The sequence below is a fragment of the Semicossyphus pulcher genome, unplaced genomic scaffold (genome assembly GCF_022749685.1).
Source record: "Semicossyphus pulcher isolate SPU_LCO1_2020_fin unplaced genomic scaffold, fSemPul1.0.p SCAF_2, whole genome shotgun sequence".
NCBI lineage: Eukaryota > Metazoa > Chordata > Actinopteri > Labriformes > Labridae > Semicossyphus > Semicossyphus pulcher.
This window is the reverse complement of record NW_027211693.1, coordinates 15,582,096-15,606,203: the sequence shown is the minus strand read 5'-3', so window position 1 is coordinate 15,606,203 and position 24,108 is coordinate 15,582,096. Positions and strand designations below refer to the sequence as shown.

At 41.2% G+C, this 24,108-nt stretch overlaps 2 protein-coding genes across 2 annotated transcripts; one reads left to right on the top strand and one right to left on the bottom strand.

Annotated features, from left to right (window-relative positions):
- Positions 1-1,351: 1,351 nt before the first annotated feature.
- Positions 1,352-15,209, top strand: tmem255a (transmembrane protein 255A). Its single transcript, XM_069669870.1, has 10 exons — positions 1,352-1,615; positions 4,553-4,695; positions 5,319-5,381; positions 8,577-8,666; positions 10,758-10,823; positions 10,985-11,073; positions 11,244-11,315; positions 11,676-11,838; positions 13,463-13,609; positions 14,008-15,209. The coding sequence occupies exons 1-10, from the start codon at positions 1,558-1,560 to the stop codon at positions 14,149-14,151; spliced, it is 1,035 nt and encodes a 344-aa protein (XP_069525971.1). The 5' UTR covers positions 1,352-1,557; the 3' UTR covers positions 14,152-15,209.
- A 2,437-nt stretch (positions 15,210-17,646) lies between these two features.
- On the bottom strand, positions 17,647-23,097 carry zbtb33 (zinc finger and BTB domain containing 33). The gene is made up of 2 exons (XM_069669818.1): positions 22,997-23,097; positions 17,647-21,670 (listed from the first exon to the last, which is right to left on the bottom strand). Exon 2 carries the CDS (start codon positions 21,666-21,668, stop codon positions 19,803-19,805), a length of 1,866 nt encoding a protein of 621 aa, XP_069525919.1. The 5' UTR covers positions 21,669-21,670; positions 22,997-23,097; the 3' UTR covers positions 17,647-19,802.
- Positions 23,098-24,108: the final 1,011 nt, after the last annotated feature.

Below are 24,108 nucleotides of genomic sequence, written 5' to 3'. Positions count from 1 at the left end.
GGTAAATCTGCAAGGGGGCACCAATGAGCTGCAGGGTCCATGTTGACCCCACGTTCATCCCTTACTTGGTGCATGTGCATTTTCTCTCTCTCTAAAGTGGATTAAAGCCTGACCACAAAAGGTGTGGTTATTTGATTTAGCACATTAAGTTAGGAGTATACAACATTCAGGCATAAAACTGACAAACACGAGCTCACGATATGGTTATTAAGTATATTTTGCAATAGAGCTGCATATTCCAAAACACATTTTTAAATGATTTTTCATAGACAAGAGTGGATAAAGATCAACACCACTCTGTTCCCTTAAAATGTTCCTGTCAAAATGATTTTTTTTTTAGGCAGGGTTTATGCTACTTGGGCAATATGATATCATATAGGCTAAGAGTGAAGCCCTAAAAATAAAGTGGGGATTAAGTGCAGCATAATTGCAGAACAAAGAACAACAAAATTTGCTTTAGGAACTTTGTTTTTGCAGTTGCTGTGCATTGCTTGTCTCTTTTTTCTTATTTTACTACTATCTATCACCTAAAGTAAAAAATAATCTAGCCTACCAAACAAACCGTATGGGGCCCTTTCTATTTATTTTTGTGTACGAAAGAGTTTATGTCTCAGCATCTTACGAAACGTCCACGAAGGCAGCATGAGTCACTCTGATGGTTAATTAATGTGCTCTCTGAATGTATGACAGGTCTTGAATGCAACGTTATGTTTCCGGCGCACGGTGGCGCTCGTTGCTCGGCCTTGAGTCCTCTTATTTTTTCTAAACAGGGGTGTCACCTGTCAGAAATGTTAAGAGACGTTAAAAAGATATTAAACATCAAAACCCGATTTTTAAAACTACCAGGTAGGTTGGTGTTGACCCCTCATTTCAGTGATAAGCCTTGTCAGTTGGTAACCATGGATACCAGAGAACAGTTAGTTAGGCCCTGATTTCTACTCTCAGTTAAGTTTTATTTATTTATTATTATCATCACTTTTATTTGATATAAATGCAATGTAGGACTCATTTGCTAGTTTTTTTATTTAATGGCAGCAACGTTGTCTCGGTGGTTGTACATATTTTTGATTATTTAATCGACAGGAACGACAATTATTGGTGTTCAGCATTTTATGTGTAAGTTAGAGTAAACTTTAACAGAATTGTATCGAACGGTTGGTTGAGCTTTCATGTAACGTTTACTTTCTTCAGTGAAAACTGATAATGTAGCAGCAAGTAACGCCCGAGAGTACTTTGCTTGTTTGAGTGTGTGTGACATGCGCACATACGACCAGCAGCAGCAGCGACCCACTGCCCAACACCGACACACCGTGAGGACTGAGACCGACCGACGTGTCCTCCGCCGCGGGGATGTAAATGAGACGGCTCGGGCTCAGCAGGACGGAGGACGGCAGTTGTCAGAGAATGCGACTACAAGCGAACGCACCGTCTGCGTTAGCTCACGATTGTACACAGTTAGCTCCCGAATATATACAGCACATTACTGAGTCGTGATTATTGCTTTTTAAATTGCAAGAGGATTGTACGGCGGACTGCGTTAAACATCTTCCAGCCAGCATGCCTCCTGCTCAGAGTCTTCAATCCAGCGGACTGACCCTCTCTGAAACAAGCATGGGTATGTGTGAGCAAGGTCAACGGTGCGTCTGCAGCAGGTTTTATCAATTAAATAATATATTGGTTAAACCAGAATGCGGGATTTTATTGAACACCGATAGCCTATTTAAATTCATACACCGCAAAATTAATATTTTGACAACATTATTGTGTCTGTTAGAAACAGTAACATCCGTTTTTCTGCTCACATAGGCAGACAAAAACACTCGTTGCATCACCAGATCGTGTTTTTTGTCTGGTCCAGGCCGCAGCGCGTCACTGCAGGTGCGGCGACGTTGAGTAACCCTAGCAGCCTGGGTGTTTGGCTCTGATGGGTAACTGCCTGACACAGATTTTGGCAGGATTCTTGGCTGCTGCCATGCCAGTTAAAGGGAAAATGTGGTCCATCTGTGTAATGGAAAATCAGTGAATATCTATATCAGCTTTAGGCTGAATATCTGCTGCACAAAACAGGCAATTGTTACCAGAAAGTAGTAGAGTGTTGATTGTGTCTACACTGTTTTGCTGTTGTGTGCCACCACTACTGAGATCATTCATGTTCTTTAAACTTTTAAATCCAGTAATGCAATGAAAAGGAATAGTGGTTACTCTTTAAAACACTTCTTATTTGTGGTGTAATCATAATGGAATGGTTATGTAACATATAACTCAATTACATGGAGTTATGGGAGTTACTTTTGTTGTGTTAATATGGCAATGTTTAACTGAAGTAATCGTACCTTCACATAAGTAGCATTAACTTTAAGGCAGGAACCTTGAATATACTTCCCTGGTCTCAGGTAGACATTTACACAATAAAAATAAGTTAAAAATCTCTTTCCTGCAGAAGTCCTGAAGAAGAATCATGTCATTTCATAAAACAAAATTGATAATATATAGTTGGCATTTTATAATATTTAATGTAATTGTATGATATGACCTCTTAGATTAAAACAGAAGAAATGAGTTATGGTGGAAAAATATGTTTTCACAAATACAAAACAGTGAAGTTTAATGTAATTTAGCTTTTTAGTGAAGGAAAATACAGATTTACAGTGAACACAATCCCAGAGGAAAGAAAGCAAAATTGTACATATATTTCTTTATTTTTAATCTGAGAGGCCGTGTCCTTCATTGTGCGGGCTCCATGGTGACACCATTTGAATGAAACCATACGCTTCCCCTCCTCAGCGCAGTGATGAGCTCTGATGTACTTCTTATTGATCTCCCGGTTGGAGCATCAGCATTCAGTCGCAGTGACGTCTGTCTGTGTCTCCACTGATTGATAAAAACAGAACACAGACGTGACTTGGATTATCTGTCTTTCTTTAATCTTTCTGAACAATGCAGACTGAATAAAATCAACCAGAAGCAGGCAGATCTTCCTATATCAGCGTTTGGTTCAGTAGGCTGACTGCTGGAAAAAAAAAAAAAGCATCAGAGAAAATGCTGAAGACTGCGTCTACAATTACTGGCAGGGCCCTCTGGTCTCTCTCTTTAATGAATATTGTTAGAGATGATTCTCACCCGGCAGCTCTTCTGTTTGAAGAGATGCCCTTTGGGAGGAGGCTCAGATAACTCTTGTTTTAAATGTGAGTGGTTTCAAAGACGTTCATTCTCTGAGGCTTTGAGTCTTTGAAGGTAAAACTCTGGCACTGAGCATTCTGTGTCTAGTTTATGGTTGTCTTTGTTGTGATTTACGCCTATTACATGTGTTTGTTTATCTTAATAGATACTAAGTATGTTCTGTTGAATGTTCTGCCTGTCCTGATGCACTATGGGCTCAACAAGGCAGGTTAAAAGCAGGGCACAAAGGATGCATACATGCATACATACAGTAAAGCACCTGTTAAGTTGTCTTAATGCACCTAATGCATGTTTCCTCTTTAAGGGAACTTAACACGGCACTTTAATGTGTTCTTTTAAAAAAAAAAAAGTTTTAAATTTTGAGGGAACACTTAAGGGTACTTTGTACATTTTTTCCCCAATTGCACCGACCCTAATGACCCCACCGAGTTCACTTGTGTCAAACAGCAAGACTTGAAGCTATGTTAGAATCATATGGTCAACAAGAAAGCCCTTTGCCGCCAGAACACCACTTACTAATACTTTGACTCATCAATAAAAAAAAGCCTCTAATGTAAATGTAGCAGCGGTCGACCGATATGGGCTTTTCAATCGCTGATGACGATGCCGATATTTAGAGGGCAGGGCGGCCGATGGCTGATACATGAGGCGAGTATCATGTTGTTGCTTATTTTTGCATTTGGTTAAAATACAACAATTTATTAATAATAACAAATGAGACACAAAATTGCCAAACGAATTGAATGAACATTTACTTAACACTGTTGTAATTTCTTGTCATTCTTATATGTGCAATAAGCTTCAAGTAAAAATGTCATCACTGGAATTGGCTGCTAATGGTTCAACCAAACAGACCCTTGGAGCATGTCAGGAAGTTTGTCACTTAACCAAACCATCTGTGATCAAAGAGAAGAAGAAAAAAACATCTTTAGGTTTATTTATTGAGACTTTCACACCAACAGGATGCCCCATCAGGACTGTGTGGGTGTGATTGGATCAGATTTGATTGACAGTGGCCTTGCAGCATAAACAAACAACCCCACAGCTATCATCAGACTTCAATGTAACATTAATGTTTTTCCAGCTGAGTCACGTCGGATTTAAACCAGCGAGGAAAGCACAGAGAAACTGTTTGAGAACAGACATTTTCAGGGCAATTTAAAGAACAAATATCAACATAATAAAATCCTAAACACGTTGTTGAAATTCCCTCGCGTTCGTCATCTCCAAAATCTTAGATACTTTCACAGAATCGGCATCTCTTCTCTTCATCTCTTTAACTTCCCATCACATCCAACCTCATCCTCTCATTTCTAATCACTGTACTGATGACAGTATAGCAGTAAATGTTCACCCAGTTGTTGTCTTTCAGGTTCCTTTAAGAGGAGGAAGAGGAAATCCATAATAGTGACGGTGCTGCTGCTCATCGTATCCGTGCTCATCCTCATCTTCGGCCTGGCAGCGACGACCAGGACGCAGAACATCACAGTGGGAGGCTACTACCCAGGAGTCATTGTGAGTGCGCGTTCACACCTGGCACGCAGCTGCAACAGGCCTGTTCACTGTCAGAGATTATAACGAGTGAAGTGAGATTGTTTGCAGCGAGCTCTTCCTGCTCGCGGACTCTGATGAACTTCATTACTGCAGGTCTCTGAGGGGTGAATTTTCCCCCACATTCATTATTCAGCATTACTGTCATTAGAGGCTGAGTGAGGCAAAGTGTCTCATCCCATAAATGTGTTTTCTTCGCTCTAACCGGCTTTTAGCATTCTGCTTTTCTGTTAAAGAGCTAGCAGGAAAGCAATCGCTGTACGTCATGATACATTTACTAACAGGCTTTTTCTAGCTTTAACTTCAAATTCATTAGATTCATAGATGAAATAATCACATGTAAGGGATTTACTGAGATTTACTTACTTACAAAAAGATTAAAAGAAGCGAATCAATCTCACGAATGCTCAAATTACAGTAAATAAATGTGTATTTCTCTTATCTATAAAAGTGAATAACATTGTAAACATGTTGACTAACCTCTCCGGGGCATCACAGAAACACTTAACTCTTGATTCATCCCACTGTGATATGAAATCAAAGCTTTATTAGATAAACGCCCTAACAGCTGTTTTCTCTCTTTTCAGCTGGGCTTTGGCTCCTTTCTGGGAATTATCGGCGCTCATTTGATAGAGAACAAGAGGCAGATGGTAAGAGGATTTATATTACCTCAGTGCATTGAGATCACTCTCATTGCTTGGTGTCTCCTTGTCTCTACACTCACAGAGCCCTGTCATTAAGCTGCATTAACAGTCCCAGTTAGCCTCGTGACAGCCTGCAGCTTGATTATGTTGTTAATTTGGCGATAGACGCGGCAGACCCGACCACAGACTGCCAGTCCCACTCGACCTGAGGAGGTTGGTGTATCAGAGCGAGTCTCCTTGGCTTGAGGGGAGATGCAGACAGGAATAGAAACGGGGTGTAAGCGGAGGAGGACAGATGTCCACACTGGAATGTGGGAAGGAAACTGCAGATGAGAGGAGCAGGTGGGACATGCCGGGCAGGGACTGTCAGGGCTGAGTGAAGAATGAGTTTGAACCGTGACACCTTTCCCATAATGCAGCACAGTTTAGATGCCTGCTGCCCTGGTCAGTGTGTGTGTGTGTGGGTACCAAAGCCAAGCTATGACATGTTATAGCGCACCGCCTCTGATTTGTTGTTCCCCATAAAACATTATAGCATAGTTAATGTGTTGATGTTATTTATGATTTGGGGTTATAGAGGGACACTATACTTGTATATCATCTTATAAATAGATTAGCTGATCAATAGAAATTAATTGGCAACTGTTTGATAATAGATTGATTTGTTCATTCACTTCTTATGGAAGAAAATGTCAGGAATTCACTGATTCAAGTCTTGCAATCATTCACAGGTGTTCATGGTCCTCCATGGTAGTAAATAGATTTTTATATTTTGTTATTTTGACCTGTTGTTTGGATCAAACGGCTGCACGGTGGTGCAGTAGTTAGCGCTGTCACCTCACAGCGAGAAGGTTCCTGGTTTGAATCCTGTTTGGACATAGGGCGCCTTTCTGTGTGGAGTTTGCATGTTCTCCCCGTGCATGTGTGGGTTCCCCTTTGGTACTCTGGCTTCCGGAGTCCAAAGACATGCGAAATTGGCTCATTGGTGGCTGTCAGGGTTTCAATTTAAACAAAAAGGTGAGGACCCAGAAGCAGACTTATAAGGATTTAATTAAATAAAAAGCAAAAAAGCACAAACAAAACAGAGCAAAAAACTTACAAACAAAACTGGGAAAAAGGTAATCCAAGGGAACCTGAGGAGGGATCAGGGGAGGCACGAAGATAATCCAGAAAAAAGGTCAGGGACATAGACTCACACACGATGGACGACAATGAACAGGCAACGAGACAGGGGAGCACAAAGACTAAATAAACTTAGGAGGTGAGGCTAATCAGACACAGGTGAGACAATCAAGGGGCAGGTAAAAACAATCAGGGCACGGCACATGATCAAACAAGCGGGAAACACAAAGGCAGGAAGCGGACCAATACGAGAGACAAGGTGACAAAGTAAAACAGGAAATTATCTAATCAAAAAGACACAAGTGAACCGAACATGGAATACACTAAACACAAAACTAAACAATGAGAACTCATGACAGGGAGACAAAGTGACAAGGTAAAACAAGAAATAATAACTGAACACTGAAATACAAGACAAAAACATAACTAAACTAGAATGACTCATGACAGGTGGCTCCAAAATTGCCCGCGAGAGTGAGCGTGAAAAGTTTCCTGTCTCTGTGTGTCAGCCCTGTGATTGACTGGCAATCAGTCCAGGGTGTCCATAGATGATAATGTAGGCAAAACCTATTTACAATATTACACAAAACACAGCAGGTCTGGACACAGAGGTACTGTTCGTTTAAACAGGGTCAGGCAGGTGTGCAGGCTGCTGTGAGTCAGCATACAGGACAGTCAGGCTTTACAATTACAAAAATATGTTTTTACAGGTGAGGTTAATTGGTGACTCTTAAATTGCCCCTAGGTGTGAGTGTGAGTGTGAAAGGTTGTCTGTCTCTGTGTGTCAGCCCTGCGATCAGACCAGGGTGTAACCCGCCTCTCGCCCAAACCAAACAACTCTAAAAGAGTTACTTTATTGGAGAATTATTGCTATTTTCTGACATTTTAATGCATAATAGAACAACCTTTTGTTACAAATCATATTTTCTAACAATTTTGTGTATTTTCATTCATATAAATGGCTGGAAGTAAGTGAATCTTGATCAATAGAAACTGTTACTGTGATTCAACTAGTAATCCTGTCAGCTGTAATCAGCAGCAAACTGTGCAAAGAGCCCCTCCACTTCCAGGGGATTATAATGATTAAGGTTTGAGCTATAGATAATGTCAAAGCTTACATGATACATGTAGGTGCTGTTTTTATCACTGTAATCACTGTAGTAAAGACAAATGCTTGTTTTTTTATGCAACATATGCCATTGCTTGCCATAACTTAAAAACATGTCCGAATATCGATATGACTTAATGTGTAACAGTCATAATAAATGCTTCTAATGTTCAGGTATTATAAATGTAGAGTTTAACAGTAACTCACGCTGCTTCATCAGGGCTGTGTGGGTGTGATTTGATCAGATTTGACTGACAGTGGCCGCGCAGCATAAGCAAACAACCCCACAGCTATCATCTGACCTCCATGTGATGACATTATTTCCCAGCTGAGGTTTTTCAGTGGGCAGAGAAAAAGAAACAAAATACTGAAATCTATCAGTCAAATGTTTAATGCTGATCTTAGTTTTGGTTAGCAACTGATTCAGGAGATACACTGTCAGGGCTGTTAAGAAGAACGTACAGCAATCTTAAACATGTGCAGTTAAAATTCCCCTATGCCGCCGGATGAGCTCATGCTAGTATCAAAGAAATGTTGGCGCAGGCACGAATCCCTGTTATCACTACCACTGCTGAATCTGTTGCGTCACTGGCACTGCCTCCCTCCCTGCGAGCTGGGGAGGCTGCAGCCTGGGTGGGGTGATGTGTAACTGAATACATGCTGCCTTCATTGAGGGGTGACAGGAGGAGAGTTAGGCGACTGGCAGGGGGAAGTTAAGGGTTTCAGTGCCTATAAAGAGCTAGGCGACGTGCCAGCCACAAACACCACTGGAGCTCAGTGACAACCACTGCGCTCTGTCACTGTTGTGCTTTACTCAGCCCCCTCCCCCCACCTTCCCTGCATACTCATCCAGAGGTGTTCACACTCAAAGGGGAGCAGGATGACGAAGTTGAAAATGCAGCCCACAAAACATTTAGTTAACATCTTTATGACAGCGTGATGAGTAATGAGGCTGATGTTTTCTTTCACAGCTAGTGGCGTCGATTGTCTTCATCAGTTTCGGAGTGGTGGCTGCCTTCTGCTGTGCTATTGTGGACGGAGTCTTTGCTGCGAGGCACATTGTAAGTATCACAGCAGCTTCTATTTATTTAGATAGACTAATAAATTATGAATATGGATAACACTTATGCGCAGACTTATAACAAGGTTATTAATCAATGCTCTGCCCATTAAAGCTTAATAGACTCCGCATTAGATACAGTATATATTTAACATATGCCCTTCTGCAAGGACATTGCTCACATATGGCCGTCTGTAGCTGCAGCTGCTGCACCCTCTTCAGCAGGATAAATATATTTTGTGGTGGAGGGAGATTGTTCCCCATTACGCAAAGTACACAAACAATAAAAAACCTCTAATGCACTCCTAAAACAATTATGCTTCTATGAGTTATGGGTGTGTGAAAAGGGAGATCAGGGTTTCATTTGCCTTTGGTGTCAGTGGAAGAGAAAGTGGAAAATGTGTTATCAAACCCTTTTTTGTTCTCTTTAGTACAAAGAGACTCTGTTTAATGAAAGGGAAAGGAAAAAGATGCGGTGAGATGAATAGATATTTTGAGTTGAGACATATTTTATTATCTGTGTCTCGACACGTTTTGCTTTCAGATAGATCTGAATGTTTATTTCTCAAACTGAATCACATTTTTTAAGCAAAAGCAAACAATCCCTTTTACAATTAAGTGCTTAACAACCTCTTATTACCACTTTTCTTGTAGCAGATGAAACTTAATCATGAAATGCGTCCTATTCACAGGTAATGTTTCTGACACCCACAGGTGTTTGTTTTGAGCACCAAGTGATAAACGAGGCTCCCGATCAGCTGCGAGCTACACTCTGTAACTTATAGGGATTGTATAAAAATGAAGTTAAATGTCTCCCAAACATTGCTGAAGATTCTTTTAATCTCATTATCGTCAAAATAATCACGATAAGAGCCAAAGTATATTTAATTTATACAGTTGCATTGGCTGTTTGCTGAACATGTGCACACACAAAAGTTTTTTTGTTTATTTTGATGTTTGGATTTCATGTTCAGATATTGAAACACAAATTATTGAAGTCTTGTGTAGGTCCCTGCACACGTGCAGTTGGTTTGGATACCTTTTTTAATATATGAGAATTAGAAATAGACCGATATGGTTTTTTCAGGGTCGATACCGATACCGATTATTAGAAGTCAAGGAGGCCGATAACCGATATTTGGAGCCGATATTCATTTGCAGTAAAAGTTAAAATATTGGCGTCAAAATTTTGAATAATACAAACTCCAACACTTAACTTTGTTTAAATGCCTTTAAGCATATGTTTATTAAACAAACAAACAAAAAGCGCAGGGAGTTCCCAGGGTCAGCAGCATCTCTTATAAAGTTAACTGAAAATTGAAATAAATAAATCAATAACTTCCTGAGGTTTTATTAAGTAAATAAGACAAAGTTAAATAAAATTTGCAAAGAAATGAACTCTTATCGGCCATCAGATTAAAAAAAAAAAAAAAAATAATAATAATAATAATAATAAAAAAAGGCCGATGACGATATGCGTCAAAATGCTGAATATCGGCGCTGATAATCGGCCCGGCCAGTAATCGGTCTATCCCTAATGAGAATAAGAATCTGGTCCGGCAGGTAGGAAACTGCTGAGGTGGCTTAGGAGTGAAACAAAAGAAGGTTTCAGGCTGTGTAACATACAACAAACAGGAAGCAGAGACAAGCTGGATATCTCCACACGGTACTTTTTGAAAGAAGTGTAAGAAATTGATTGAATAAGGAGAATATCACTCACTTTCTTGCATTGAGTCCTGTTGCTTTCATGTGCGCATCAGGTACACTGCAGGCACACAGAGGATTGTACATTTGCCACATTATGCTGTTTCCAGAAAACCACTAATCCCGAGCTGCGATGCTGCGAGGACTGAAGTTAGCTCTGTCAGTTTGTGAACAGATTCTCATTTAGGACCTTGTGACTAATTGACATGATTAACCTGCATCTTTTGGGACCTCACTGGTCTCTGAATGAGGGGACAATCTCCTTAATCCCAGTTGGTAATAGAGCCTTTTTTCTAAGCTTTCTTTGGAGTTTTGATTGATGAAGTTCGTGATGAATATGATCAATTGTGCAGTGAAACATATAAACATGTTGTTTATTGTATTGCAGGACCTCAGGCCTCTTTATGCTGGACGGTGTGATTATCACTCCAGTGAGACCTCGTCTGAACGGGATGTAAGAAACACACACAGACGTTTTCCTGTCTGTTCACAGAGATGTGATGATTTTGTCCTCAGTGCACGTGTTTGACCTGAACAGCAGAGCTTGTTAGAAGTTTTAAAGGGACGTAAACTGATTTAAAGTGAGGAGACTGTAAACTAATTTTTGCCCTCCAGGTGCCCTGTCACACATCCTCTCGCTCTCCCTGCAACCTGCGTGTGAAGAGCAACACCTGCTACTGCTGCGACCTCTACAACTGCGGGAAGTGAGTACGCTGACACGCATCCTTCAGACCTACCTGCTTTGCTGTGCTTCTTTGATTGTGTGGGATTTTTGATGTGAACCTTTGTGCCATTTTTGTGTGAGATTTTTTTGCACTGCAACCTTGATTGTATTAGAACAAGAATGTTTGTTTTCTTTTAACCTTTGTTTCAGAGAACATCCTCTTATGGGACTTCAGAATAAAGATGTTTTGAAAAAGTTTAGGAAATCCTCCATGATTTGGAAGTAGGTCCCTTTTTTTCTAGAGCTTTTTCGGCCACATATGATCTACCTTTTTTGTTTCATAAGTGATGATTGCACCTAAGTAATTATGTAGTTTTACAATTTAACCCACCATAGAGATGTGTTTTAGGGTGCCATTTCCTCTGCATGTCCTGTATGTGCCTGACTAAACACCCCTCCATATCCCCTGTGTTTTGATTAAAACCACAAGCATCCATCTTTCACAGACTTAGACTCATTAATCTCTTTAAATCACGTTACATACTTCACTGTGTCCTGCATACAAATACTCAACAACATTATTAGTGACTTATGTGGCTTGACTGTAGGCTGTCTCCCTCTCTGTCCCACCCACTGGGCTAGCCGTGTAGAGGTGATTGGAGGCTACCACGAGTACACGGATGTGAGGAGCTGCCAGGACGTGGTGCACCTCTACCACCTGTTGTGGTCCGCTACCATCCTCAACATTGTGGCCCTCTTCCTGGGCATCATCACTGCGGCAGTGCTGGGAGGCTTCAAAGACATGGTAGCTCAAGTGAATGTAGAAAAGAAACGATGCGATGAATGGTCTTAAATTCTGCTGAATGATTTTAAGTCTGAAATTATATGAGGATCTTAAACTGTGGATTTGAATGAGCTGTATAAATGTTTTCCTTCTACAGGGTTTCCATGGATCTTAAGTCATTTAATTCACAAACCATGAAACAAGGCATTGATTGGTATAAAATGCTTTCAAAACCATTTGCAATCTAAAATCTCAAAACAATTAGCATTATAAAAGAATTCCTGTAGCATCCAACACCATGCATATCTTGTTGCCGGCTAGGTTGCTAGCTGGCTAAATGGCATGTGTTTGGACAATATGTGGTGATGCAAATTCAGTGGAATCTGGCTATTCAACCAAGATTTGGCAGCATGGTTAAACACTCGGCAATACTCTAGTACTTTGTCCCTTTTTAAGGCCCGATCAGACAGGACGTGCTTTGCAGGCTGTAAAACGCGAGGCGCACCGCACTGCCTTTTTTGTGGAAGTAAACACCCGATCAGACAGAGCGCGTTTTAGCAGCTGGGGGCGGCTTTTTTTCCTACTGTTGTTAAGGCAACCACCGAATCATTAGCTGTCATTAACCTAACCGTTACATTGTAAACTGACAGAAGGCTCGCCTCTCCTTTCATCCGATTGGACAATGAGAAAAAACGCCCATGACGTCGGGCGCTTTTCTGCTTTGAGTTGAAGTTTTTTCAACTTGAGGCGCTCGGAGCGTTTCCTCAAAAACGCAAGGCGCACAGTGCGGAAAAAAGCGCGGCGCTCTGCAAAGCAAAAGCAGCGCGCAGAAAGCGTCCCTCTCATTGAAAACAATGACAAAACAGCCGCCCCCAGCTGCTAAAACGCGTCCTTTCTGACCGGGCCCTTATACAACAGTTAGTTCTGACCAAGTAATCTGATTGGACAAGAGGCATTCTATGAGTGCTGATATAGAGCACAACATCACTGGGACTTTTCACTCTTGTGCATCACTCCGCTTCCGCCAGGTGTTCTGAATACTGTTAGTTAACATCACAGCAGACAGTGTATGTCTACATTAATCAAGCTGGTACCTCTGAATCACACAGCAGACTCTTATTTCACTGGTTGATGATCAATTAAAACAAACAGATAATTGTACATGATGAAAACAGCTGATCTGTGGTAACCTGTAGACACGGAGTGCGGGAGAATGTTTGTGTGGCTTGGTAACAACAGTTCAGTTTCAGTTAAATTGTGAAACTAGTTGAGCTGGTGGAGCAAAAAATAATCTGTCAGTGGTTATTACTGTTTCCTACTGTTTGCCGTAATCAGTACATTACGACCTCGGGTGTGACATTGCTTAATTTGCATAACTATTTCGTCATGATGTGACACTTTATTAAGAGATTAAAATGCAGTAGAAAAGCTATGTCGAGTTATATTACAAATTGTGGCTTTTTTCCCGCCCAAAGTTATACATTATTTTTAACATTTAAAGTAAGTAATATGACTTTTTTCTCTAAATTTACGACCATTAAAAACATCTAAAATCTGACTTGCCTTAAGCTGTAGAAACCCTGTTGTTATTCTCTGGTGTCTGAATTGATAAAAACGGATCAATATGCTTCCTGTTGCTTGTCAGACTCCCTCTGCTGCCTCAGAGAGCTCATCTGAACCAGAGGCCCTCACAGCTCCTGTCCCCTCTGAGCCTCCTCCACCCACCACCACCATAAACTCCTACTACAACACTGCCCCCTGCCTGCCACCGTACACCGCCTACGACATGCAGGTACAGAGTCACTTTGAACAATGACTGTTTATCTTTTTATACAGCCTGTGCTTTAAACCTGCAGAACTGCAGAATATGCATATGGTGAAATTTGGTCAAAACAAGTATTTATTTATTATTAGCAGTTCATTTATTTACGGTGTCTTTTTGCAGTATGACATGAAATGGTGTGGTGTGTATTCTTCTCTCTCTAACAATGAAAACTTCCATCTAGGGCTGTAAATGTCTGCAGCAAACTCAAGGCTGTTGTATGTAAACAGTTAAATAAAGCTCCATGATGTCTGAAAGCTTCCCCTCTCCAACTTCCAGAGGGAACAATAAAGATTCATTGAATATTCAGTAGCTGTCAGCAGTTATACAAACATGTCATACTAACAAATGTTTGTCCTCTCCTGCAGGGCTCCTACATGTTCCCTGACTCCTCAGGTCTGTCGGACGACTCCCAGTCTGGAGCCAGCCACCTGTGGCCCACTATGGTCCCTCCACGCTACTCGCCTCCCCACAACCATCCCGATGAGAAGCCCCCACCGTACAGCCCCTAACATGGCCTTAAAGGAGATGTTAGATTGAGGGGTTTGAATGCACAATTCCTCTGGGCTCTTCCTCACTATTTGTTGAAGGACGGGTGATGTTGAGGAGGATGGACACAGAGCACGCTAACTTTGAGTTCAGCCCAACACAAGGTGTTTGTCTGAGCAACACTCACACTCACGCCTGCACTGTGTGTGTGAAATACACATCAAGAGAGACAACCGGTTCACAGCCAGGACTGTTTACACATCTATCTGCCTTAAAGCAAAACAGACTTCCAGTGCTGCAGCACTCCGTCATCTGGACTCAAAAACTCTCCTGCAGCTCATGCTTTTTGTTCACCTCTCTTTAGTAAGTATTGTAAATGCTTCCAGCTGCAGGTGGTGCAGGTGAAAGCATCCTCTGTGTGAGGACTCATTAGCACAGCTGTGATGGTTAGAGAGTTAGCTTTCTGAATCTGAATCAGCTAGAAAATCACAAACTGTAGAGTCGTAGGCCCGAGCAGTCGTTTATTTAGAGGTTAACAGTGTCACTGTGCATTATTAAAAGGCAAAGTTAGCAGTAATGGAGCTACTACATGCTCTAATGTATGTACAGCAGTAAGATATACAGATACTCCTATAGCAGTTAAGCCTAAGGTATACAAACAGATCATGGTATCTATTTATTAACTCCTCTGTTTATGTTCAAATATGTTGATTAGTGTTTGGTGAACTTTGCAGGGCAGTGTATAAGTCAGGACGGTTAGCATCACACTCCAAACTCTATTTATTGTGTTTTTACTAAAAGCTGACACACAGGTATGAACATACCGTCTCTCTTTGTAAGTAGAGGTAACATTACATCTATGTGTTGTAATTAGTAAGGCTGATTGTAAACAGTCAGTGCTGGATTCACTGACATGACATGGGGGGGGGTCATAAAGTTTAAAGATTAAGAAGACAAAAGTGTAAATGAAAGCGTCTCCCTCAGCTTTTATCACTGCTTTTTATAATTTGAACACATTCTCAGGGGCTGATTGTCAGTTCCTGTTTGTCTTGCCATTAAAGAATGTTTTGTGTAACTTAAATGGTGTTTGTTTCTTTTAAGGCGAGCTGCCAGCGTGGCTCTAAAGATGGCCGTTCAGTTAGTTCATCTATTAAAAGTTGTCAACAACCAAAGGATGGGTAAGCATTATCCCTGAACCTTTCCTCTTGATCCACCACAAGGTTCATCTGGAACTGGTGAAATGTCTCGACTTGTGCTGGATGGATTGCCAATAATATTGATTTTCATGTATATCATCAGGATACTGTGGTCTTACAAAATCTTGTTAGTTTGGTAAAATGCCTATTTTTTACTGCTCCTAACAACTGAAACATAATCTTTTGTTTCATCTAAACAGTCACTCATGTGAACCGAAATCTTTTTATAGTTGTAATTGAACTACGTAAATGTAATTTGTTTGTCTCCTGGTTTCTCTCACTAGATGCCAAACAGAGCTACATTGAATGACATTGGCTCTGCTTTTTTTATGATAGTTTTAAGCCCATGTTTGGGTTGCTTGGCAACAAATGTCCAGTTTCAGTTAAGTTGTGGAACTACTGTAGGTGAGATGGTGGAGCAAAAAGTAAAATCTGTTGTTGATTATTACCGTTTACGACTATTTGCGATGATATTTAGTATATTTAGTTTGATATTGCTTAATTTGTAACCATTTCACCGTGGCGTGACACGTAAGTCTGAAAATGTTTGCTTAAGGTACAATAAAAGTGTTGACTTTACTACATAGCACCATCATGTGGTCAAACTCTGAATTTCCAAATCTTCACTTCATGACTAAAACCGTATTTTTTCGTTCACATTAACATTAGCATTGTGTAAAAATTAGCATTATGAGATTAGCATTTAGCTCAAAGCACCCTCAAACAAATGCTATAGCCTGGCTGTGGACTAATCTTGTTTAACTAAACTACATCAGAAAAATTTGCATGGATTAAGGCCCTGGTTCTTAACTGGTGGGGCAGGATCCAAAAGTGGGTCGCGGATTTGTTTCTTGAAAAAGTTGTGGCAAAAAGTCTATGCTGCGCTTTTATTTTGAAGAACATGGGTTCTTTTTGATGTGCGTGCAGTAGTAGTGTAGTTTCTTCACACTCCATGTATCCACTGATTGGGTAATCCCAGCTACAGTTACATTTACATTCTTGAAACTTGATGAGCCCTACAGTAGTTGCATTTATGTTGCACTTTCTTAGTTTATTTCTGTTGAACAAAGGCTGTTTGATGAATGAATTGCAGAGGGAATATGTTCTTCTTATGCTGCCGCCTGCTTGTCATTTTGGCTGACTATTATACTGTTGTGTTTTGTCATGTTGATATACTGTGATGTTACATTCCGTCTCAGGTCCAAACTGCACAGATTTTAATTATATAAATTTGAGTGTTAAAAAATTTGGCTCACGATTCGTCATTAAGGAGGTGGTGGTGGGTCCTGGGTAGGGATGCACGATATTGGATTTTTTGCCGATATCCGTTATGCCGATATTTTACTAACTCATTTGGCCGATTAACGATACGGATACCGATATTTTTTTCCCGCACACCTAATTGCAGAGATCATCATCTCTCTTCTGTATTGGAATTAGCGTACAGTATAATGGTGATACTCTTATCACATTTGTTACAACGGTCGGGTTGACGGGTCTTGAGATGGTTAATCAAGTTTGTAGAGTTGAAAGACTTTGCCTTGGCTCCTCCTCGCATCACCGAAGCTGAGCAGTCATTGCAAATAGCAGTTCTGCTATCTATTTCGGACACTTTGAAAAACTTCCACACCACGGACATTTTGGCTTCTAACTCTCTCATGCTGCAGGTAGGCACACACGAGGTCATCACGCTGCGACGCGCAGGTCTTCTTAGCGCCTGCATTTAATCAAGTATGCAGCAGACCATTATTTTATCAGTTAATTATATTGGCGTATATCGGCGCGTTGGCGCGTTCATTTTTAAGGCAATATCGGCCGATACCGATAACATCGTGCATCCCTAGTCCTGGGGCTAGACCATACATTCATTGGGCTAGACCAGTGAAGAACCACTGGAAAAAGGGACGATGGGACATAGGAAAGTTTACACAATAAAAACATCTTTATACATGTGTGCTTGTATCAGTTGTTTAGACTTATTTTACTCATATTTTGCATTGCGAGTGACAAAGTGATTTTTAGGATTTGTGTTGCGTTCACTTAAAATGCCATACAAGCTTTACATTGCAACAACACGCTAATAAAAAAAGGTGCTAACATGCTGCTAGTGCAAGACAATTAATTTTAAAAAATGGTAAAATAATATTTTATTTACCATCAGGGAAGCCGTATAGCTAACAGAAAAAAAGGACATTTTGTACAATGCCAGCAGAACTGAGTTTTAATGCCTACTTCAGTTTGTCTACTGCTATAACCCTAATAAATACATCTGATACAGTAAAAAAATGATTTACACAAATAAACACTGTACATCACACACCATTGTTAATCTGTTAATTCAAAACCCTGCATGATTTTATTGAATGACACAGATCAATGTTAGCGCTCATTTCTGTCAACCATACTGACCCGATACTACATCCTGACACAAAAGAACAAAGTGGAAAAGAAAAGTTTTTTTTTTTTTACAAAGTCTTCTGCCTGATCGAACGCTAAGTGCTATGTGTACGGACTGAGATTATCCCCAGTTTATACCAATGCTATCATCACAATTATATGCATAATCTCTAGCCTATGTTAAGTAGCCAGCAGATTCAGACATCAAAGTAAGAAAAGGAACGTAGCAAACATCGGAAATAAAAATGTACAGGTGTATTAAAATAAAACAGAAGTTGTTAAATGGACAAAAAAGGCCATAATTGTTGTGAAAAATTAAATAATTATGGTAACTTTCATGCCACAATACCCAGATGTGGGATCGCCAACAATCACATCATGAAAAAGTATATTTCAGATCATAATTAACACTCTCTCGTACAGAAGCATGTTTTAAATAGTCCCAAACAGAAACCAGGAATGATCAGATTCAATCCGAGAAAAACAGACATTACTGACAGACTAAAAATATGAGCAACCTTCTTTTATTTCAGTATGGGGTGCATCCAGATGATTTAAACTACATATGCATTGAAGTATCCAGAGTCAAGTCACCTGGTTACACAGAAAACCGTCTGAGATATGTAACCTTCTTTCTGTTTTATAAGACAGATCTCCTGGGGCCTGCTTCTGCTTCAGAGATAGCCTGGAAGTTAAAAAAGACTGCTCAAACAAGAGAAAACCCTTCAGATGTTTCATTCAATGCTTTGTGCTTCAGGTGCTGCGGCAACAAAAACATAATTATTTATTATAGCTACCGATTTCTGCCTCAATCCCCACTCTGAATTTTGCTTCGTGCGCGCCATATTTATCATATAAATATTTTTGTTTGTGTTTGATCCTGCTCTAAGTTTTGTTTTTAGTGCTAACGTGATTATCATTTCTTCCAATGATTAAAAAAAAGAGAACAGCTATTTCAAAAGTAACATGAGCTAAGGTGCGGTCTCATTACACCGCTGTTAAATCCATCTCTGTCAAGCTTGGATTAAAGCAGGTGCGACTGACTGATACAAGCTTTCTCTTCCTGTTGTGGTGCAACCTGCAGCAGTCTCAGTTGGACTTACAGATACAGGTTCACATGTGACCAACTTTGACTGTTCGGTTCTGACATTATTCTGTTGTGTGTCATTACCCCCAAAAATTTCTAGGGCTGTCCACTAAAAGTCTATAATGCGAATCATTCGTTAAGACCCCAAGTTGACTCGCATTTTGTCAGTCAAATTCCTGCACTTTTGTTTATTGAAGCTGCCTAATTGGAAAATGTACAAAATTGGTCTTAAAATTTGCTTAACTGTTCAGCATTTACAAGATTTTATCAGGAGCCAAATTATCCGGAAGGGTCTCTTCTTATCTCAAAGCAACAGACCCAGAGATAAAAACCAGTGAGACCTCTGGAAAACTGTTTTTCTCTGACTCTCTTCTTCAGCAGGATGTCAGTAGAAGTTACTACATAAGGATTCCTTCAGTGTTCGTTGTTTTTACCAAGAGCTAAAGTACCTGATGAGGTCTCCTACTCTTTTAAAGAAATGGACCTGATGGTTCAAACCAGTAAAAACAATGATTGCTTCATGTTAAGAAACAGCGTCTCTCCGATGCCTTTCGGAAGGGGCTGATAGTCAAACTGCTGCAAGACTCAACTCACTAAATGAGTGACTTCAAACACTAATAAAGTAGTTGGCTGGAAATGTTGTAACGTCAGATTGATAGCCGACGCTTATTGATAAGTTAGATCAACCTGCCCTGTCCCTCACAGGTAACACACAAGACTCATCTAGGTTGATATCGTAGTTTGGAGTGGTGCTGAACTAAAAAAGGAATGATAGATGAAGCTTTGTATTTTAAAGCCAAATCTGAGTCAGCTGACAAAATTCTGAGTCGGGTACAGCCCTACAAATTTCATTAAACAGAGAGGCTTACGTGACCGTTCCTGATGCTCACACTATCATGACTTACAGAAGACTATTGTTGACGTAAAACCAAAGAGGGAAAAACTGTTAGGGGCTGGGGCACCTAAAAGGCACAGGTACCGGAGCACAGTGTGCTCAGTAGGTCTCTGGTATAACAAAGTCAAACTCTGTGGCTCCCTGTGGAGGAGTATTTATGGTTGAACCCGGTCCTGTGTTGGCGTCAGGCTCGACAAAGATGTCGTCCCAGTTCAACATCCTGGTCTGCGTAGAGGACTGCATGTCCTCTCCAACGCTGGTTATGTGATGCACGCTGCCATCCTCGGATATGACCGGGACCCCCGGCCCATCGGTACTCCATGAGTACGACTTCATCTGCACCGTTTTACACGGCAGCAGTCTGTATAAGTTGTTGTCTTTGTCATCTTTCTCTTTCCTCCCGCTGGGATCCTGGTTGTGGAGTTGCTTGCAGTGGGTGGAAAGTAACTGGTAGTTAATGAACATTTCATTGCACAGCAAGCACTGGTAGCGCCGCTCTCCTGTGTGGTGGATTTCATGTTTAGTTCTGTACTCGGCCAGAGCGAAGACCTTGTTACAGTATCGACAAGGGTACTTCTTTTCCCACGAGTGGGTGTTAAAGTGACGGCGAAGACTGGTGAGACACACGTAGGGGCGCTTGCAGACAATGCACACGTAGAAGGTCTTCCCGTCCATGATCAGCTCGTAGTGATCCTCAAGCTCCGTTTTGTTCCTCTTCCTGGTTGGGCTGGTCCTCGGTGACTCCTCGGTTTTTTCAAAGGGTTTAAAAGGCTTTGCCATTAATGACCTCTTCCCTTTATTGGCTTTAGAGCCTCCTTCCCCTGGATCCTCCTTCACTGGGACAATGTCATACGTATCCTCTCCAATATTGGCGTACACTTTACAGCCTGATGAAATTGAATCAATCTCTGTGGCTGTATTGAGTGTCACTGTCTTTTTTGCTGCTATAGTCGATTTGGGAATGTTGGTTTGATTTGCGGGGCCTTCAGATACATCTAGGAGCCTTATTTTGAAATCCCCTTTCTGGGTGGAAGTAGAGACATGCTTCTTGTGGACTCCCATAATATCACTGTTTTCAGAGGACTGAGAGGCACTCGAGGGCTCAGGGGTGAAACTGCTTGCCCTGGCTGGTGTGGCTGAAGCACTTCCTGAGGAAACTCTGGCAGGGGAAGAGGAGTTATTGGAGCTGCTGTCTGGACTACGCATAGGGCTGCTGTTGGGCAAACTGGGGGATGGACCACTGATGCTGTTGTGCTTTGTGGAATATGTTTTCAAGGGGGCTCTGGCTTTCTCTTTCTGCTTTGCAGCTGCATGATTCGATTCTGCATTTTTCTTTGATGCTACATCTTCTGAATCACCTGAATCCAAATCAATGACCTCATTCGTGGTGGCTTTCTGATTTGCTGCTCTGGTTTGAGCATCTGTTTTTGAAACAAACATAACATCACTGTCTGAGTCGTCATCGTTCCCTGCAGGTTTGCTTGTCTGATTGAATTCCTCTGCAGAGATTGAGAAAGACTCTGTGATGATCGGCATCATCTCTGTGGACGTGTCATTCTTGTTTTCCGGCTCCTTAGACAAACCAGGCAGACCTTTAACTTGTGATAAAGGTGACCCCAAGTTTGCAATGAACTTGACCCCCAGTATCTGTCCAGCATTTATGAGCTCCTCAAGCATGTCCGAACGGACACGGATAATCTTGGAGCTGTAAATGTAATTGAGAATCTCCTCAAAGATTTCTGCTCTGATGAAGTTTAGCTCAATCACTTGTCCAGCTACACTGAAGAGCTGGTGGAAATATGTACTCGAGGCAGACAGGACTGTTTTGTGAGCTCGGAACTTCTTGTCCTGTATAATAATGGTGACATCACAAAATAATCCATGATTTCGCTGCTCGTTCATTGACTTGAGCACAGATTCTGAATACTGTGTGTCGGTCGCAGATATCAGCTTTAGACTTGGCATGTCTGGAGAAAAAAATAAAAAGACAAATCAAAATCACACTTCTGGATGTACAAGAAAAAGGCTGTTGATTACATTATTGTGGCATGCAGAATACCATTATGTTCATCAACAAAGCAAGCTGTTTCCATTTACAAATCCTGCTTTTCCAGGTTTAACAGACAATAATCATAGACACCCTGGATCCAGAAGGTTTGCTTAAAGAGGTTTGACCTTAAACATCTCTGACTTTGTTTCCCTTTGTCTTTACCATACAGCATGTGAGCAGCACTCAATTCCCATGCACAAGCTAGTTGCAATTATAAAAGGCCAAATACTGCAGGTCCTAGATTCATCAGGACTATGATGTCTATGTCTGTGTTTTAGTGGAACATGTCTTAGAGATATGTTGATGCATTAATATTTAGGCTGTGGTTTGACAGTTTAAAGAAAAGAGTCAGTGTTAGCTGTTGGACAAACTATGTGACGTTGACACTTTTCCCTTAAATATTTATTTGGCTTTTCTGTGCTTAAACGTTTTTAACTAATCAATGAATATCTACAACACAAATATGCTGGTATATCGTCGTAATAGGTAGCCTACCCTTTTTCATAAATGGAGTGGTTTAAATATAATAAAGCAACTTTCTGTATAAAGCAAAAGAAATGTTACAGCTCTAAAAACTACCAGCTCCAGAATTAGTTGAATCCAAACAGCCAAAACTGAACATTCAACCCTGCATGGAGGGATGATATATGGCAGGGCTGTTGTTGACTTCACCTGCTGAAGCCAAGTGGGTCTAATAAACCGGCTATTGTTTAGATACAATACAATCTCACTATGTATTATGTATGTAGATTTTTAATTTGAAATTAAAATTTGGGTTTTAGTCTTTGATGCAAACAGGAACAGTGAGAGTAAGAATGGGTACGTCCCGTGTTTATAGCCCTGTAAACAAATGCTGGTTATAGTCGGGCAACAATAACGTTACCTTAGCTGACGTTTGCTAAATGTTAGCTTGCCAAAGTTGTAGAAACTAGCAAAAAAATGTAGTCCCACGTGACATCACACATGCAGAACTCAATTCCTTTCACTGTAGCTGGGACATTAGCTACTTTAACAGATGTGCTATTACTGCCATCGATCTGTTTAGGGTAATAATTAATTTATGATGTCAGCTAGCTAACAAAGGTAACATTAGCAGTGTTTCCTCCCCTCTTCCGCTTTAATGAGAAGCGGAAAGCGCGGCCTATTTAGCATGCTAGCTTCACATACAACACCACAATAAATACGCGATACTGTAACATATTGCGACTTTTAAACGGCTGCATGTAAATGTATTCCTATTTACCTGCAACCCAGGTGTCTTCTGCCAAGACTAAGCGGGGCAGCTACAACCAACTGTAGTAAGTTAAGCTAGCTAGCCACAGACAATGGCTAACAACAGACTGCTTCCCCTGCCAGCTACACTCAGTGCAAGATTCTGGAACAGCCACAAGGGGTCGCCATTGTGAATGAGCCTTTTCTTCTTTTTGTTTTATTGGCGGTTGGCAAACAACTTTATGGTGCATTACCGCCACCTACTGTGTTGGAGTGTGGACCAGTGTACATGTATATCAGAATCAGCTTTATTGGCTTTACTGGTTTTCTGTGCTCTCAATGCACAGACACACATTCTAAACTTAAAAACAAGGACAGGTTAGACAAGGTAACACAGACACTTAGACACTAATAACTAAATCTAAAACTACTATATTTGTTCTTGTTTTGTTTGGTGGCAGAACCAAACAGTGATGGACATTCAGAGAACAGACTGGATGATGGCGGTGTAGAACATGATCAGCAGCTCCTGAGGCTCTGCTGGCCCTTTTTCCTGACAGTGTCTATGTGGGAGGTCCATTTCAGGTCCTTGGAGATAGTGGATCCCAGGACCCTGAAGGTGTCCACCGTAGACACGGTGGGGGGGCTTCTCCTAAAGTCCACAGTCGTCTCCACAGCCTTGAGCTGGTTGAGCTCCAGGTGGTTCTGACCGCATGAGGCCGATGACCAACGTGCTGTCTGCAAACTTCAAGAGTTTAACAGAGGGGCTCTCCTGAGGTGCAGTCATTAGTGTAGAGGGAGAAGAGCAGGAGGGGGCGCCAGTGCTGATTGTCCAAGTGCTGGATGTGATGTTTCCCAGCCTCACCTGCTGCCTCCTGTCAGTCAGGAAGTTGGTAATCCACTGGCAGGTGGGGGCTGGGTGAGTTTGTGGTGGAGGATACCAGGGATGATAGTGTTGAACGCCAAGCTGAAGTCCACAAACAGGATCCTTGCGTAGGTCCCTGGGGAGTCAAGGTGATGCAGGATGTAGTGCAGTCCCATGTTGACCGCATCATCCTCTGACCTGTTTGCCCGGTAGGCAAACTGCTTACCTCTTACGTATAGGTTCTATCCTCTCATTTGGGACTGATGGAATTGGCATAA

What these genes read in the sequence shown, in the direction of transcription:
- zbtb33 (XM_069669818.1), bottom strand. Translation starts at nt 21,668, where the DNA reads ATGCCAAGTCTAAAGCTGATATCTGCGACCGACACACAGTATTCAGAA.
- tmem255a (XM_069669870.1), top strand. Translation starts at nt 1,558, where the DNA reads ATGCCTCCTGCTCAGAGTCTTCAATCCAGCGGACTGACCCTCTCTGAA. An exon ending in AGACCTCGTCTGAACGGGAT is followed by an intron (nt 10,824 to 10,984) that starts GTAAGAAACACA and finishes TTTGCCCTCCAG; the next exon opens with GTGCCCTGTCACACATCCTC. An exon ending in GACCTCTACAACTGCGGGAA is followed by an intron (nt 11,074 to 11,243) that starts GTGAGTACGCTG and finishes CCTTTGTTTCAG; the next exon opens with AGAACATCCTCTTATGGGAC.